The sequence below is a fragment of the Peromyscus californicus genome, unplaced genomic scaffold, assembly GCF_007827085.1.
Source record: "Peromyscus californicus insignis strain IS unplaced genomic scaffold, ASM782708v3 Scaffold_9__1_contigs__length_137607984, whole genome shotgun sequence".
NCBI lineage: Eukaryota > Metazoa > Chordata > Mammalia > Rodentia > Cricetidae > Peromyscus > Peromyscus californicus.
Window position 1 is genome coordinate 14,108,153 of NW_026294617.1, and position 17,948 is coordinate 14,126,100.

The window sequence follows — 17,948 nt, forward strand, 5'->3', positions numbered from 1 at the left end:
TTGTCTGTCTGTCTATCTATCTATCTATCTATCTATCTATCTATCTATCTATCATCTATCTATCATCTATCTATCATCTATCTATCATCTATCTATCATCTATCTATCTATCTATCATCTAACATCTATCTATCTATCATCTATCTATTTATCATCTATCTATCTATCTATCATCTATCTATCAATCTCTCATCTATCTATCATCTATCTATCCATCCATCCATCCATCCATCCATCCACTTGCTTGTTTGTTTTTTGTGACAATGTCTCATGTAACCCAGGCCAACTTGAACTCCTGAATACCCTGTTTTCATTCCCAAGTGTTGACATTACAGGTGTACATTACTGCTATTTCTTTCTTTCTTTTTTTTTAAGGTTTATTATGTATACATTTCTTCTCTTTTTTTTTTTTAAGGTTTATTTATTATGTATACAGTGTTCTGCCTGCATGTATGCCTGAACACCAGAAGAGGGCACCAGATCCCATTATAGATGGTTGTGAGCCACTGTGTGGTTGCTGGGAATTGAACTCAGGTCCTCTGGAAGAGCAGTCAGTGCTCTTAACCTCTGAGCCATCTCTTCAGCCCGATTACTGCTATTTCTAAACTTGCTTTTTGTTTTGTTTTGTTTTGTTTTCAGAAGATAGAATGAAAAACTCACAAAATAAAAGCAAGCAAACAAACAAACTAGTTAAACCAGATGAAATGTTTCACTAAATCTTAACAAAAAAAAATTAAAACAAAAGACTCTCCGAGCAACTCAGTTGGAGCAGCGTTTTCATCCACCTCTGCCCAGCTGCATCTCCCTGAGCCCGAGGGATCCTCTTCACACATCACCCGGTGTGTACTTAAAGCAGAACATTTTAATCAAACTCACATGCAGATTAAATGGCTCTGGCCAATTTCTCTTATCATAATCGACCATGCTTCTGCCATGCTTTATAGAGCTTTAGAATAACTTTCTTTGATGCACCTTTCATATCATTATGAAATATAGCCTTTAAAAATATGTTTTAGAAAACCAATTCCCTATCCTCTTATTAACTTGTGAAAGCATTAGTCAGTAAAAGTTTTTTAAGTTATTTATTTTCTATTTTTTTGGCTTTGAAATTCCTCTTATATCCCTCTTGTATTGGAAATTGAGGGGGAGAATTACAATTAAATTTCACCTGTGTTTCTAAGTAATTTTACTTTTTATCCCAAAATACATTAAGCAAGTCTAAAGTCTGTATCATCTGTAGCCACCTTTCAAAATGTCTCATGGAGACAATAAAATTAAGGTTAGTAAAGGTGATTAATGTCCAAAAACTGTGGTAAAATTGAAAATACCTTTTTGTTACTTTTGTGTGTGTGTGTGTGGGAGTTTGCAGATAACCAGCAAGATGGCTTAGCAGATGAACAGATGAAGGCTCTTGCAGCCAAGTCTGGGTTTGATGCCACTCGGTGGAAGGAGAGAACCAACTCCTGACAGCTGTCTCTGATCACCACACACTCACCATGGCACAGGGGTGCCCCCCATCACACACACGCACACACACACACACACACACACACACCATACACACACCACACACACATCACACGCAAATACACAGCATGCACACATACACACACATCACACATCCACAAACACAATAATAATAAATGAAAGATAAAAATTAAAACACTTCTAGAAATTAATAATATAACAAAAAGAAAAGCTAAATAGAGAACTTGAAGGAATTTTTAGAAAAGAAAGCAAAAACCATTTTAAAGTAGAGGAAATAACCCAGCTCAGAAAGAGTGAATTGCGTAAAATATTGGTGTGGCAGAACTCCCCAGGGGACACTGAAGGAAGCACAGTGGTGAGCTGGGGGAGGGGCAGGGCACCAGGCCCTGAGAAGGGGGCTGTGAGAAGGGAAGCAGCAAGAAGAAGGGAGCTGAGCCTCCAAGACATATGCACTGATTACTCAGAGACATGAGAGACGGCAAAGCAACAGGTTAACCTCAGGGATGGGCGCTTCAAGCTTTGTAAAATGCCTGGAAAATCCATTGATTCTTTTGTTGGTAAAATTTTCTATCACAAAATTAAAACTAAAAGGGGGAGGTGGATTTTTTTTGCCAGAAGAAAGAGAATATTGTATACTCTATAAAGTATCTAGACTGAGGTGTATCACCCAAGACGAAGTCTTGAGTCAGTAGTATCTTAGGGGCTGAGGAGTAGTGCAAAGTTCAATTCCACTCCCAAGGCTTAGTTCCTGGCTTTAGAGTCCTAATTACACATCCACACTCTGTGTGTGTGTGTGTGTGTGTGTGTGTGTGTGTGTGTGTGTGTGTGTGTGTAGGTCAGAGGTCAACATTGGATGTTATTCCTCAGGCACCACCTGATAAGTTTTTTGTACCCTGATAGGCCTCTCCGACGATGCAGCAATCCAAATTAGACCAAATTAGGAAAAGGCCCGGTTTAATGGATAAAGCGTTCCCGGGTGATTCCTGGGCTCCTCAGAGAGGAAGCAGAGACAGAGATGGGAAGAACCACGTCTGGGATGCAGCTTATATATCCCCTGTGGGAGTGGTCTTGAGCCTCCCTGGGGGAGTATGGTGGGCTTTGAGAGGACAGGTTTAGGGAAAGAGATGGGAGAGGGGAGTTGAGATAGATCTTCCACCAGAACATTCCAGACTCTTTGGGTATAGAGATGCCAGCCAGGGTGCTGGGGCTGAGGTGGAGCTCCACCCTCATTTTTTGAGACAAAGTCTCTCACTGGGACCTGGGCTCCCTGGTCAGGCAAGGTTGGCTGACCAACAAACCCCAGGGATCCTCCCCAGTGCTGGAGTAACAGGCATCAATCACCAGACGTGGTGTTTTGAAGACCAGAAGATCTGACCCAGGGCTTCCTGACTTTACCTGCTAAGCCACATCCTCAAGCCCATTTTTGCATTTCAGCTAACTTCCCTTTCATTCCCTAGCAGCACCTCCCATCCAACTCTCATTCATAATCCCCCTTAATTAACTGTAATTACACTAAGATGTTGTCATGTCACAGTTAGGAGCATGAACTTCAGAATTGGAAGGATTGAGTTGAATGCTAACTTGACTTTATTTGCTATATACCTCTGTTGAGTTGCAAAATATAGCATAATAGTGTCTGTTTTAAAGAGGTAATGAGAGGGTTTGATGAAACCATATAGATAGCTGCCGTGCTCTTGGCAAGCCCTTAATTATGACTCAGCTTCGCAAGCCTTTGCTGCTAGAATCATATTAGGCATGAGACTCATTTACTAGTATTTTCTACTTTTTTAAACTGTGAATTCTGAGTCATTATTGGATCATAAAATTAATTCACTGGATTAAGACCTGAAAGAAGACAACAATGAGAAAACCCAAGTACTTTGCCGTAAGTACTTAATTTCAGTGTTCAATGAATGTTGGCCTAGGTGCTATTTGGAAGTAATGATGGCTCTCTCTTTTTAGATAAAAGCCAAGTTATAGAAAGAGATATAGAAATGTTGTAAATAGTTGTATAAATTGCTTGAAGTCTTTTTTTTTCTTTTAGATTAAGACAGGATCTCTGTTTTTTATTTATTTGTTTGTTTTGGTTGGTTGGTTGGATGGTTGGTTGGTTGGTTGGTTGGTTTCACAAGACAGAGTTTCTCTGTGTAGCTCTGGCTGTCCAGTGCATACCTTTAATCCTAGCACTTCCGAGGCAGAGGCAGGCAAATCTCTATGAGTTCGAGGTCAGCCTGGTCTACAGAGCAAGTCCCAGGACAACCAAGCCTACACAGAAACACCCTGGCTTGGAGAAAAAAAAATAAAAGTCAGGATCTCACTATGTAGTTCTAGAACTCACAGAGATCTGCCTGCCTCTCCCCATCGTATGCTGATTAAAGGCACACACAACCATGCCTGCCTCAAAGTCTTTACTATAATAGTAATTATATATTCATAAAAGTCGAAAGTCGAGTCCATGTTCCATCAAGAAAACATCTAATTCTCAAAACTACCAATGTTCCAAATGTACTGTTTGTATTCCTTGGAATTCTAGTTCACTTTTTTAATGCTGAAGAATCAAATTCTGAAGTTTATATGTTTAGTTCATAAAAGGTCTTTGTTAAAATTTTCATATTCTAGCTGGGCCTGGTGGCACATGCCTATAATCCCAGCACTCAGGAGGCAGAGGCAGAGGCAGGTAGATATCAGTGAGTTCAAGGCTAGCCCCATCTACATAGCACGTTCAGGCCAGCCAGGACTACATAATGAGAAATTGTCTTAATTACCTACTTCCCCCCACCCCCCAAAAAAATCTGTATTCTGATAGAAGAAAATATGTTCCCATCATTAGACCCCTCAATTCCCCAGTGAACAGAGTGAGGTCTCCTAGTAGAAATGGGTAATTCCACAGCCCAGGAAGGAAAGTCTAAAATGAGTCTGTAACATCCAATGTTATGAAGATACATATCGCTCAGATATCAAGATAGGCAATGGTGATGAGCTCATATGCCAAGTTGAAGAAGTCCCATTTGCTAAAGTACGACTCAAAAACTTGGAAAAAAGTTATTCTAGGGTCAGGGCAAAAAATATAGAAAATAAACCAAGAGCATTTTATAAAAATGGAAATCAGTGCCAGGAGGTGGTGGCACACACTTTTAATCCAAGCACTTGGGAGGCAGAGGCAGGTGGGTCTTTGTGAGTTCAAGGCCAGCCTGGTCTACAGAGCAAGTTCCAGAACAGGTTCCAAAGCCACACAAAGAAACCCTGTCTCAAAAAACAAAACAAAATAAAACAGAAATCAAAAGCATTAAGACATAATAAATTAGGAGTACATCAGAACATGCAAGAGCCCAGGCTGAGGATGCAACTTAGTGACATAGGATGTTGCCTGGCACACACAGTGCCCTGAGTTTGATCTACAGTAGTGCAAAAGAAGGAAAAAAGACCTGAAAGTGATGTGAATTGGGAAACTGTAACAATCAGCAAAGTGTCAGAGTCGGGTGTGGCAGTGCCAGCCTACAGTCCAAGACTCAACAGGTTAGGTAGAAGGGATTTGAGTTCCAGGCCAGTCAGAGCAACAGACGAATTTCCTATCTCAAGAGAGTAAGTTGGTAACAAAGTTTATTACGGAACAAGTAACTGTGAGTCTTTAGTGAGCTAAAGGAAGTGGATTAATCAACAGAGAAAGGCCTGGGGTTCACTTGCCAGCTCCTAACAGCAGTGAAAGAACACCATTTTCAAATTCTACCTGTGCGCGCCTGCCCTGGAGGTAGGACGTGGCTGCTCTTCTCTCTCCCATTCTCCCTGAGTGCAGGCCAGACTCAATGACAGCCAAAGAACAGCGTACAGAGAGGACATGGTAGTCCTGGACAAATCTTCGCCAAATGATTGGGGCTAATATGTCATCTTAGTGACACTCATCTGTGGGTCAATGTGGTGAGAAATGTACCTCCCTGCAGGGTAGCCTTCACCTAAAGCACAGTTCCAGTCTGATTATGAGAAAACCATTAGTTAAACCAAGTTGAAGGACATTCTCACATTTTGAATGCTGTCAGGATCATGAAAAACAAGGAAAGAGCTGCACACCTGTGATCCCATCCGTTGGGAGATGGAGGCACCAGATTGTGGCCTCAAGGGTACATTGGGCTACAGGGGAAGTTGAAGTAGCCTGAGCTACACAGTGAAATTTTCTCTCACAAAAGAAAGAAAGAAACAAGCAAAAAGCCCACATGCATGCACAAAATATAAACAAAACTGTTGTAGGTCAGAGGAGACAACAACATGTAACCAAATGTAATTTGACGTCCATGTCTGGATGCTTGATCAGTTAAAAGAAGAAAGAGCGGGGGGGGGGGGGGGGGGGGGGGGGGGGGGGGGGGGGGGGGAGACAGAAGAGCGGGAGGGAGGGAGAAAGAAAAGTGTTTGGGGTGGGGCTATAGACACTTTAGTAAGGTCTAGAATTTAATTTTAGCTAGATTTCTTGGATTTGACAACTGTAGCACAGTAATCAATCCACTAATGTTAGGTTAAACCAGAAGAGCACACACAGGAATTTTATACTGCTCAGACAGCTTTTCTGTAAATTCTAAGTTATTTTAAAATAAAATATCATTTACAGAAGAATATTATTTAAAATATTATTTAATAAAATAACTAACAAATAGCCAAAATTTAAGAACTCTAGAAGAAGGTGAGTCATAATTTTCCACGTAAACACTAAAAAGTATTCAGAGCCACGTGAGAGGCCTAACTTTTTAAAAGGATGACGACAGCATCCAGATCGGAAGACCGTAAGGTCATCTGTTTTCAAAGCCAGACTTGGTGGTGCACATCTGTAATCCCAGCGTTTGGGAGGCAAAGGTGCATGGAGTAGAAATTCAAGGTCAGCTGCAGCTCTGCAGTGAATTTGAGACCAGCTGGGTTCTATAAGATCCAGTCCAAACACAATCAATCGGTCAATCAAGCAAATCTAAGCTGGAGTTCAGCTTCCCTAGCATGCACTGAGCTCTGGGTTCATGCCCAGTGCCATGTAAATTGGGAGGCGGGCTGGAGAGATGGTTCATCAGTTAAAAGCAATTACTGAAAGCTATGGCGGCGGGCGGGTAGCGATCCGCGGGCTGGCGACGTAGAAGAAGACGCCTCTCAGCTCATCTTTCCCAAAGAGTTTGAAACAGCTGAGACACTCCTAAACTCTGAAGTTCACATGCTTCTGGAGCATCGAAAGCAACAGAATGAGAGTGCAGAAGATGAGCAGGAGCTTTCAGAGGTTTTCATGAAAACCCTAAACTATACAGCCCGTTTCAGTCGTTTCAAAAACAGAGAGACCGTTGCCAGTGTTCGTAGCTTGCTTCTCCAGAAAAAGCTACATAAGTTTGAGTTGGCCTGTTTAGCCAATCTTTGTCCAGAGACTGCTGAGGAGTCCAAAGCTCTGATTCCAAGCCTGGAAGGGCGTTTTGAAGATGAGGAACTGCAGCAGATTCTCGATGATATCCAGACCAAGCGCAGCTTCCAGTACTAATGTCCAGACACCTGGTCCTGAAACAGCTCCAGAACAGCACCACATCTCCGTCAGCATCACACAGGAGTGATGGACACTTGGACTGCTTTTGTACTGTTTGCTTTATTGAGATACTGAGTCACTCTGTAGTTCTCAAACTCATGACGGACCTCCTGCCTCAGCCTCCCAAGTTCTGGGATTACAAGTGTGAGACAAAGCTCAAGGCTTGGCTTTTGGAGGGGAAAGGCTGGCTTGGTGATGGTCTAGGTTGCTGTCTCCACAGTGACTATTAGACCATAATTATTGTGTCTTCCTGTTACAGCCTTGTAAGGACTATCATGGTCAAGTGTGCTGCAAATCTGGACTGGTGAGGTAGAGTGATATGTTCACTACCTCTTATCTTGGTTTTTTGGACCCTGTGTTATTTGTTCTTGACATTTCAATTTTTAATGTAAATATAGTTTGTAGTTTTTCAAATTAAACTGTTGTATTAAAAAAAAAAAAAAAAAAAGCAAGCCGGGCGGTGGTGGCGCACGCCTTTAATCCCAGCACTCGGGAGGCAGAGCCAGGCGGATCTCTGTGAGTTCGAGGCCAGCCTGGGCTACCAAGTGAGTTCCAGGAAAGGCGCAAAGCTACACAGAGAAACCCTGTCTCGAAAAAACCAAAAAAAAAAAAAAAAAAAAAAAAAAAAGCAATTACTGTCCCAAGGCTTGCTGTTTTTGCAGAAGACCCAGGTTCAGTTTCCAGCACTCACGTGTGGCTCATAGCCCACTGTAACTCCAGTTCCAGGGGGTCCAATGCCTTCTTCTGGCCTCAGGGGGTACCTGTGAGGCCAACACACATACACAATAAATAAATAAACCTTTAAAAATACACCAATAAGCCTGTTTGTTGGTGTTTATGCTTCCTCAGTTCTAAGGAGGTACAGGCAGGAAAATTAGGAGTTCAAGGTTATCTTCACCTATAAGGAGAGTTCAAGGCCAGTCTGGGATGCTCTGGCTTAAATAAGCAATCAAAATATATCTTCAGAGATGTTCAGCAAAATTATGCATTTGTGTATCAATACAGCTATTTATAATTTTCATCAGTCAGAAAGAGAGAAAGTAGGGCTGGAGTGATGTTCACAAATTTATTCCATCCCTTGAGAGTTTAGGTGAGACTTTTTAGTATGTTTATTGCTCACTATATTGGATTTTATGGCTATTACTTATGTCCTTTCTCCAATTTTCTATGAGATTATTTGCATCTTATAATGTAGAAGAGATCATTGTTACCAAGATCAAGTATTGAGATCAAAGGTATGCCAGCACCGAGCAGAATGCAGCTTGATATAACATCAGAAGTATAAGCGACCTTGAGATGGCAGTTTATCTCAAAAAAGTAGACAGCTCAGCCTTTAGAGCACAGGTTGCTCTTCCATAGGATACAGGTTCAATTCCCAGCATCCACATGTTGGATCACAGCTATCTGTAATTCCAGTCTCAAGAGACCATACACCCTCTTCTGGCCTCTGCAGACACCAAGCACGCACGTGGTACACAGGCATACATTCAGGCAAAATACCTACATATATAAAAAATAATATAATAAAAACAATTTTTAAGGAAATGGCCATTTGGGCCAACAAGATGGCTCAATGGATAAAAGCACTTGCGTTCACTCTTGGGACCTAAATAAAGGTGTAAAGAGAGAACCAACTCCACAGAGTTTGTCCTCCGACCTCCACACAACTTCCCTGTCATGAACACCCCCTACTATACACACACACACACACACACACACACACACACACACACACACACACACACACGGTAATGATGATGATGAATTTTTCTTAAAGAAACATCCATTTTTCTTTTATATGATTTATTTTCATTGCCATGCCAGCTTTTGACTATGCTCATGACAAGTTTTCTCCCATGTGAGAAGTTTAAAATATTTAGTTAGGTATCCAGTCTTGAACAGTGGCTTCTGGGTGTTGAGCTATTGCAGAAGTGATTTGAAAGAATAAAATCTCCCCCATACAGTAGTAATGTTGCAGGAGTCTTTCTAGAACAGGTACTCTGCCACCAACGAGAGTGGAAGAGAGGAGACATCACTGCTGGACTGAAGCCAGGATGCTCCTAAAAGGCTTCAACCCTGGGTCTAGTTTATATTCCCATTTTATATTTTAAAACCACTAGGTGGGACAGGTAAGCAAGTGAACCTTTACAGAAGCTTACATGGCAGTCAGCAGGTTGTTAAGGGCAACAATCCATTGTTTCAGTTACTTCTCCAGGTCATTCTGTTCCAGTTAGCAAGTGAAATCATGCTTGGCAAATAGGCAGTACAAACAGTGCTTTAAGTAAGTCACTAGATAAACCAATAAATCAATACCCAATAATTGGTCTTCTCTACCTTATTCTACTCCAGGAAGGATGTATGCTATCAGGTACAAGGTCCTTGGGTTTAATCCCAAGAATCATTAAGAAAAAAATATGCATACAACTGGCCCTCTATATCTGAGGATTCTATGTGGTTTCAATCAACCTCAGTTCAAAAATAATAATAAAAACAACACTGTGTCAGAACGGAGTTTCTGCACACCTTTCTTGTCAGTGTTCTCTAAGGGAGATACTGCCATAACTTTATTTGCATAGCATTTATATTGCATTGGTTACTGTAAGTACTGCAGAGATGATTTACATAACACACACAGGGCTATCAAGGGATCAGCAGGTAAAGGTGTTTGTCAGTGTAGCAGCCTCCCAGACCTTAGCACTACTGACTCCATGATGGAAGTAGCATTCAGACCATAAAACTCAGCACATAGACAGCACCATCTGTCAAAATGAAAACAAAGACCTAACTCTCAAAGTCCATAGTTCTGAGAAGGTCTCTAAATGTACTGACAGAAGGTCTCTAAATGTACTGACCTTGCGTTTTGGCTTCGGAAGTATCCAGTATAGTTGCAGACTGGCTAATAAAGACTTTCTATTGGCTTAAACCTGTGTCTGAGTAGTTTTCTCTGGTGGTCACCCAACAACAGTCACCAAGCCTGATGACCTGAGTTCAACCCCCAGAACTCATGTGGTGGATGAAGAAAATCAGTCCCTACAAGTGTCCTGTATGCTGCACCTGCCCCCGACACAAAAATAAATGTAATAAAAATTGTATCAAGTATAAAAGACAATGTGTATAGGTTACATGCAAACACCTCATTTTTATTTCCTGTGAGGTATTAGGGTACCTGCAGATTCATGTGCTGTTGAGTACACTGTACTCAGCCCTCTCACGTGTGCTATAGACCTGTATCTGCTTGTACAGTAGTCATGGGTACTTTTTTTTTTTTCTTGAATCTTTGTTCCTGCTAGAAAAATTTTTTTGTTTTTTGTTTTTTGTTTTTGTTTTTTAATGTTTAAATTTTGAGACAGAGTCTCACTATGCAGCCCTGGCTGGCCTGGAACTTGCTGTAGAGACTAGTCTAGCCACAAACTCAGAGGTCACTCTGCCACTTGCTGTGGAATATTATTTTAAGATGTGTTACATTCATTTATGGTGTGGAATATTTGTTTAATGATGCAAGGGTGTGTCTCATTCTTTTATGTTGCTTTTGTTTAACTCTGTGAAGCTGTGTTTCTTTGCCTGTCTAAAACATCTGATTGGCCTAATAAAGCGCTGAATGGCCAATAGTGAGGCAGGAGAAAGAATAGGTGGGGCTGGCAGGCAGAGAGAATAAATAGGAGAAGAAATCTGGGAAAAGAAGATTGAGAAGTGAGAAAAGAAGGGGCCATCCACACAGCCAGACATGGAATAAGAAGGAAAGAAAAGATATACAGAAATAGAGAAAGGTAAACAAAAGGTAGATGGAATAATTTAAGAAAAGCTGGCTAGAAACAAGCCAAACTAAGGCTGAGCATTTATAAATAGGAATAAGACTCCATGTGATTATTTGGGAGCTGGGTGGCGGGCCCCCACAGAGTAAAGAGTAAGAGTAAAAAAGCAACAACTACAGCCTCTGCTGACATTAAAACTGTGAAGAACTACGTCTGATTTCAGAATAGATTTTGATGAAAGTCATAGAGGAGGGCTGTGAACTTGTTAAACCAAGTCTAACTCCTGTGTTAAACAGCCAAGTCTTTGTGGATTAACACTAGTAATAGCTTCATATAGTCCAAACTAGAAAGATGACAGGTGGGTTGTTAGGTGAGTACACCATGCTTCCAACCCTCGTCATTCACAGGCCACCAACCCAGAAGCTCACCAAATCACAGGGTTGACAATGTGTATGCAATTTGTCTCTGGGTCCTTCCCCTCCCATTCTGAGGTCAGTGGGTTGATCCGGTTGAAGTACCTATTTTAAATTATTCCTCTTTAGACTTTGATTAGTTCTTCACAAAATTGGGTACAATTTGTTCTAGGAGCTATTTTTTGAAAACTCAAAAGTTATTTCAGGCATCCCAATTCTTAATTTCTTGAGGGAGGAAAACCATAGTTTTAATTTAGACAAGTTTAATTTATTTCCAAGTGTACCACTTTGGGAAGATTTAAAATAAAGGTAGTAGGTAGTATATTTTTATTATTGCAGAAGTGAAGAGCGCATTTCCCCCATGTTTTGCAACATTTCATTAAGACAACTTAAAGTACTGTCACAAAATTGGTCAAAATCTAGAGTTTTTATTTAGGGGTGTGTACAGATATCAAAGGAAAATGACCTGGTCATGGTGGCACACCTGTAATCATAGCACTTGGGAGGCTGAGCCAGGAGCATGAGAAGCCGGAGGCCAGTCTGGGCTACACAGTAAAAGAGACCCTGTCTCAGGAAAGAAAGGTTTTGTGTGTGTCGGGCTAAGAATTCCAGTGTCTCTACCCTAAGAAAGGGAAAAAATTCCTTCTCTATGGTAACCCTGGTTCACACAAACAGAGAACAAAATGACCACAGTGTAGTTTACAGCTCTTGTTTGGTTTCTTTATCATCATCACCACCACCACCACCACCACCACCACCACCACCACCACCACCACCACCACCATCATCATTGTGTGTGGAGGCCAGAGTTGACATCAGGTGGCTTCCTTAATTGCTTCCTACTTATTTTTTATTACTGTGTGTGGATGATATATGGTGGAGGCGTATGCATGCGCAGCACGCACAGGGAGGTCAAAGGACAAATTTCAGGAGTCAGTTCATCTGCTGAGAAGTCAGGGGATCAAACTCAGGTCACCAGGCTTTAGTAAGCAAGTGCTTTCACTGAGCCAGCTTGCTGCCTCTCTTCAGATTTTGAGACACTGTCTCACTGAACCTGGAGGTCACTGGTTGGCCTATGCTGACAGAGCAGCAAGCTCCAGGGATCCTCTCCTGTCCGACTCCCCTGTGCTGGAACTGGGCATCCATTTCCATGCTCAGCTTTTACTCCGGTGCTGGGGATCTGAACTCAAGTCCTGCGTCTGCATAGCAAGCACTGGGCCACTGGGACCGTGTTCTCCAGCTGATTTTAGAACTGGGTACTGTAGACAAACTTCTAAACAATCTTATCACATAAGAAACACAGAGCCAAATACAGGGGTGCAAGCTGTAGAGATCAGAGCAATAGCCGACAACTAACCTTAGCTTACCACCTCCCTGTAGCTTCCCAAGGGAGCCTCTTCCTGTCTAACCTGCACCTTTATTGACTTGCTGTTCTGCCTTCTCATTGGCTCTTCACCCAGCCACCTCATTTCCTCGTCACTGCCTGTCCATACAGACCTCCAGGTCTCTATGGTTGGTACTGGAATTAAAGGCCTGTGTCATTATATTTGGATGTGTTCTTGAACACCCAGAGACTCTGCCTGCCATGTGATCGGATTAAGGGCGTGTGCTACCACCACCTGACTTCTGTGTATGGCTGACTATGACCTCTGATCTCCAAGCAAACTTTATTTATTAACATACAAATAAAATACCACATTTCAACACAAATAAAATACCACCACAGGGTACCATTACTTCATTCCATAAATTACAGTAAATGATATATTTGATGAGCTGGTCTTATAGACAAGCCTGGAGAGAGCAGAAACAAAGCACAAAAGGAAGATAGGTCAAGCCTGTCACTTTCCTTTTACGATGGAGATGGAGATTAAAACAAAGTCAACCAACTAAACAAACAAACAAATGGACAGATGACCATCAGATTATTCCAGACTTCTTTCTGTAATGATTAAAGGTCAAAATTGAAACAGAGGGCACCTCCCTTTCAGGCTCAGGGATGCTGGAAAACAAGTCCTCTTAATTTCTCAGTGAGTCAGTCAACAACTTAGCTTTGGTTTAAGTCCATGGAATTTCAATGTGGGTAATTCCATTTTGATTTTCAGCCTAGTTATTGGGGCCCAGTACAGCGGTTTAGTCCAAAGCAATGGTGCCTACACTTTTTACTTAACAAAATCTCACTATGAGTTCAGTTTAATGTATAACTTTAAAAAAAAATTAGCAGTGCTAACTTTTTATTTTATTTATTTATGTTTTTCTTTTTGAAGTACTGTTGTTTAGTGTAGAAAACTTGGAGAACACAAGAAAGTACAAAGAAAAACCAACCATAATGACAGTGCTATAAGAGACCACAGTTAACATTTGAGTCAAAGCCCCCATGCCCCTTGGTGAAAAGAGGTGAGTGCCCTACCACTAGGGTACATCTTCACCCCTGCAGAAGTTGTTACAGCACATTTTCAGCTACTGTATATATTATTTATAAAAAATGACTCCATATATAGCATTTGTCAGCCTGCATTATCTAGTTAGGTAATAGGCATTTTATTGTATCCGTTAAAATCCCCCCCATCACTACTTCTTCCTTCTCCTCTATTTTTTGAGACAGTTTCATGGAGCCTAGAATGGCTTCAAACTTGTTGTATAACCAAGATAATCTTGAACTTCTGATAGCCCTGCCTGACCCTATCTCCTGATTGCTGAAATTAGAGTCATAAGAAACTCTGCCCAGTTTATTTGGTGCTGGGGATTGAACCCAGGGCTTTGTGCATGCTAGGCAAATATCTCTATCAACTGAGTTACACCCCCATCCAACAAAATGTTTTCTGTAAGTTCATTTCTAGTGATTGTAGATTTTTTCATGGTATAGCATTTGAGATAATGAATTTTCTTATCTTTTGGTAGTCATATATGTTCAATGCAAAAATTTAGACATCAAAACTTCAAAATATGTTTGTTAACCATAGTTCATATTCTGTCAATATTTGGGAATATTAATGCCCAATTACACACACACACACACACACACACACACACACATACACGCACACACACACACACTCTTTAAATGTGTATGTTGTTTTGTAGCTTTTTTTTCATTTTTATAATGAATACCTTTTGAAGATGACAAAAAAAAAAAAAACCAGACTAATGTCACTAGTACAGGGCATATGACTGAGACTCAAGCAACTAGGGAGGCTGAAGAAATTTCAGTTTGAGGCCAGCCTGGGCAACTTGGCTAGGTCTATAAAAAAAAAAAAAAAAAAAAAAAAAGTAAAATAAAATTCACCAAAATTTAAATGTATGACTCCACCTACATAGACATCTTGGTTACTGTTTTGTTGCTGTGGGAAGGCATGACCAAAGCAACTTACCAATAAAGCAGTTTATTGGGGGCTGACAGTTCAGAGCATGAATGGATGACCATCACGGTGGGGAGTTTGGCAGCAGGCATGCAGGCATGGTGCTGGAGCAGTAGCTGAGAGCTTACCTCTTAAGATGCATCATGAAGCAGAGAGAAGGGAAAGTGTAGCAGGCTTTCTTGGACCACCAGCCCTCAAATCATGACACAGACACTTGTTATTAGTTATGAAAGCTCGGCCTTAGTTTAGGTTGTCCCACTAGCTCTTATAACTTCTACTAACCTATTTCTCTTCATCTACATTTTGCCTTGAGGATTTTTACCTTTCTTTTATTCTGCATGTCCTACTTTTCTGCTTCCTCTGTGTCTGGCTGGTGGCCCTGGGCGACTCCCTCTCTTTCTCCCTTGTTCTCTTCTCCCTTCTCTCCCTCGAGTCTAGATTCTTCCTTCTACTTATTCTCTCTGCCTACCAGCCCCACCTATCCCTCTACTGCCTAGCTATTGGCCATTCAGCTTTTATTATTATTTTTATTTTCTTATTAGACCAATCAGGTGCCTTAGGCAGGCAAGGTGAAACAGCGCACATCTTTACATAGTTAAACAAATCCAGCATTAAAAAAAAACACATCTTTGCCTAGTTAAACAAATATTCCACAATGAGAGAGAGAGAGAGAGAGAGAGAGAGAGAGAGAGAGAGAGAGAGAGCTCACTGGGAAATGGCATATGTAGTGGTTTGATTAAGAATGGCTCCCATAGGCTCATATATTTGCATGAACTGAAGTTGGTGAAACTGTTTGAGAAGTATTTGGATGTCTGGCTGTATTGGAAATGTCACTGGGGGTGGGCTTTGAGGTTTTAAAGCTCACGACATTCCCAGGTGGCTCTCTCTTTCTCTGCCTTGTAGTTATTGTCTCAACATGGAAGCCCTCAGCTACTGCTCCAGGGCCATTCCTACCTTTCTGCTTCCATGCTTCCTGCCATGATGGCCATGGGCTCTACTATGGGAGAGTTATCATGAGCGTGTCAATCTATGTAACCTATATTTATGGAAGGTGTCACATATAGTCAATCTATAGAAACAATCTTTAGGAAAGATGTCATATGTATTTTACAAAGAGTTCCAACATAGTCATGTCTTAAGCTTTACTGTGCACATGGGATTGAGTTAATTGTCATGAAAGTTTTCACCAAATTGTGCTGTGGTTTAACATGTCTAAAATAAACTACTTGGGAAGAGGCTCCCAAAGTTTGAACCAACACCAGCTACTGAGTCATGTTGAACGGAACTACCTTCTTGCCTCCCACAGACCATCATTCTGGTGACCGTGGTAGTCACAGAGGCACCACCACTCTACCACTCTGGACCTGTGAACTCCGAATTAAATGCTTTCTTTTATAAATTGCCTTGGTCATGGTGTCCCTTCACAACAAGGCCACACCTCCTAATCCTTTCCAAATAGTTCTATTAACCTGGGACTAAATATATGAGCCTATAGGGGCCATTCTCATTCCATCCACTTTCCATTCTCTGGCCATATCATAATGCAAAGTGCAGTTAGTCCAGCTTCAAAAGGCCTCATAGTCTTTCACAGTCTCAACATTGTTTAAAAGTACAAAGTCTCTTTTCAGCTTCAAGGCAATCTCTTAATTGCCACAAGGTAATCCCTGAAAATCAAAAAGCAAATTACATACTCCCAAGATATAATAGCATTGAATATATACTACCATTCCAAAAGGGAGGAAAGTAGGCACTGTGGGGAAATACTAGACCAAAGCAAGACCAAACCCCAGCAAGAAAAACATCAAATCTTGTAGTCCTACGTCCACTGTGAAAGGGCTTAGATGGTTCTACCCTAATGACTTTGTCGACTGTAACACACTTCTCTCTCACGGACTGGCTCCACCCCAGGTGCAGCTCTTCTTGGTGGATGTCTCATGGCTCTGGCATCTCCAATGTCTTGAGGGGTCTCCCATACAATCTAGGTTTCACTTTCATAGCTTCATGAAATAGACCCTCAGGGCTTCCATAGAGTGACTCTCCTGCTGTATGACTGAACTCATTTAGAACATTAGAGCAGTGGTTTTCAACCTTCCTAATGCTGCAACTGTTTAACACAGTTCCTCATGTTGTGGTGACTCTCCAACCATAAAATTATTTTCGTTGCTACTTCATAACTGTAATTTTGCTACTGTTATGAATTGTAATGTAAATATCTGTGTTTTCTGATGGTCTTAGGTGACTTCCATGAAAGGTGTGTTCAACCTCCAAAGGGGTTTTGACTCACAGCTTAAGTGAGTCTACCAGAGTTGGGGATTTAGGTCAGTGGTAGAGCGCTTGCCTAGCAAGCACAAGGCCCTGGGTTTGGTCCTCAGCTCCAGAAAATTAAAAAAAACAAAAACAAAAACAAATAAAAGAACCACTACCGCCGGGCGGTGGTGGAGCACGCCTTTAATCCCAGCACTCGGGAGGCAGAGGCAGGCGGATCTCTGTGAGTTCAGGGCCAGCCTGGGCTACAGAGTGAGTTCCAGGAAAGGTGCAGATCTACACAGAGAAATCCTGTCTCGAAAAACCAAAAAAACAAAAAAACAAAAAACCAAAAAAACAAAAAAACAAAAAAAAAAAAAGAGAACCGCTACTTAGAGGAAGGTTCCAGAACCCCCTCACTCCTGAATCTTTCGTGACTCTAAAGCTAGACCACACAAACAGCCCTGCCAGACTTGACTGTCATTTGGATGGAGCCTGGCCCCTCCTTGAACCACACTGCATAAGCTTTTCCTCGCTGTTGCTTTTTAGGGACCCAAGTTTCCAGGCCTTTTCTTTTCCCAGGTTGGAAGCTTACCTGGGTAGGTCTGGTCCTGATGGCACCAGCACCTTTATCTCACTTTTGCGTGAGGTCTCCCATTTCTTTCAGGACAAGCTTTTGTTCCAACATTGAATTTCCCAGGGCACTGCACATTTTATATTTCTTTTTGCTCTGCTTCCTCTTTTTCATGGTAGACCCCGATAAGAGTGATTACTAATAACCATGTTACAGATTCGATGTTATATGCTGTGTTGAAATCTCCTAAATTAGTTTCCAAACTTTTCAATTTACCTCAGGTAGTCTTAGGATATAGGCAAAAGACAGCCACATCCTTTGCCAAAATAGAAGAATGGTCCCTAGCCCAGTTGCTGACATTGCTTTCCTCTGAAACCTTTTGAGCTGGGTCTCCATATTCCCCATTGCTCTCAGCAATACTATCTTGCTAGCTCCTTCTAGGATGGCCTGTTGAACCCCACTTACAATGTTCAACCATTTTCCTAGTCCAAAGTCCCAAAGTCTTCCACAGTCTTCTCCCAAACAGCACAGTCAGGCCTACCTGAGCAATATGGCCTGCTCCCTGGTACCAAATACTGT

The 17,948-nt window shown here is 41.5% G+C and overlaps 1 protein-coding gene across 1 annotated transcript; it reads left to right on the plus strand.

Moving 5' to 3' along the window:
* The first annotated feature begins 3,349 nt into the window (after nt 1–3,349).
* LOC128105911 (DNA-directed RNA polymerase II subunit RPB4-like) lies at nt 3,350–7,446 on the plus strand. Its single transcript, XM_052731219.1, has 2 exons — nt 3,350–3,373; nt 6,554–7,446. The coding sequence occupies exons 1-2, from the start codon at nt 3,350–3,352 to the stop codon at nt 6,983–6,985; spliced, it is 456 nt and encodes a 151-aa protein (XP_052587179.1). The 3' UTR covers nt 6,986–7,446.
* The last annotated feature ends 10,502 nt before the right edge of the window (nt 7,447–17,948 follow it).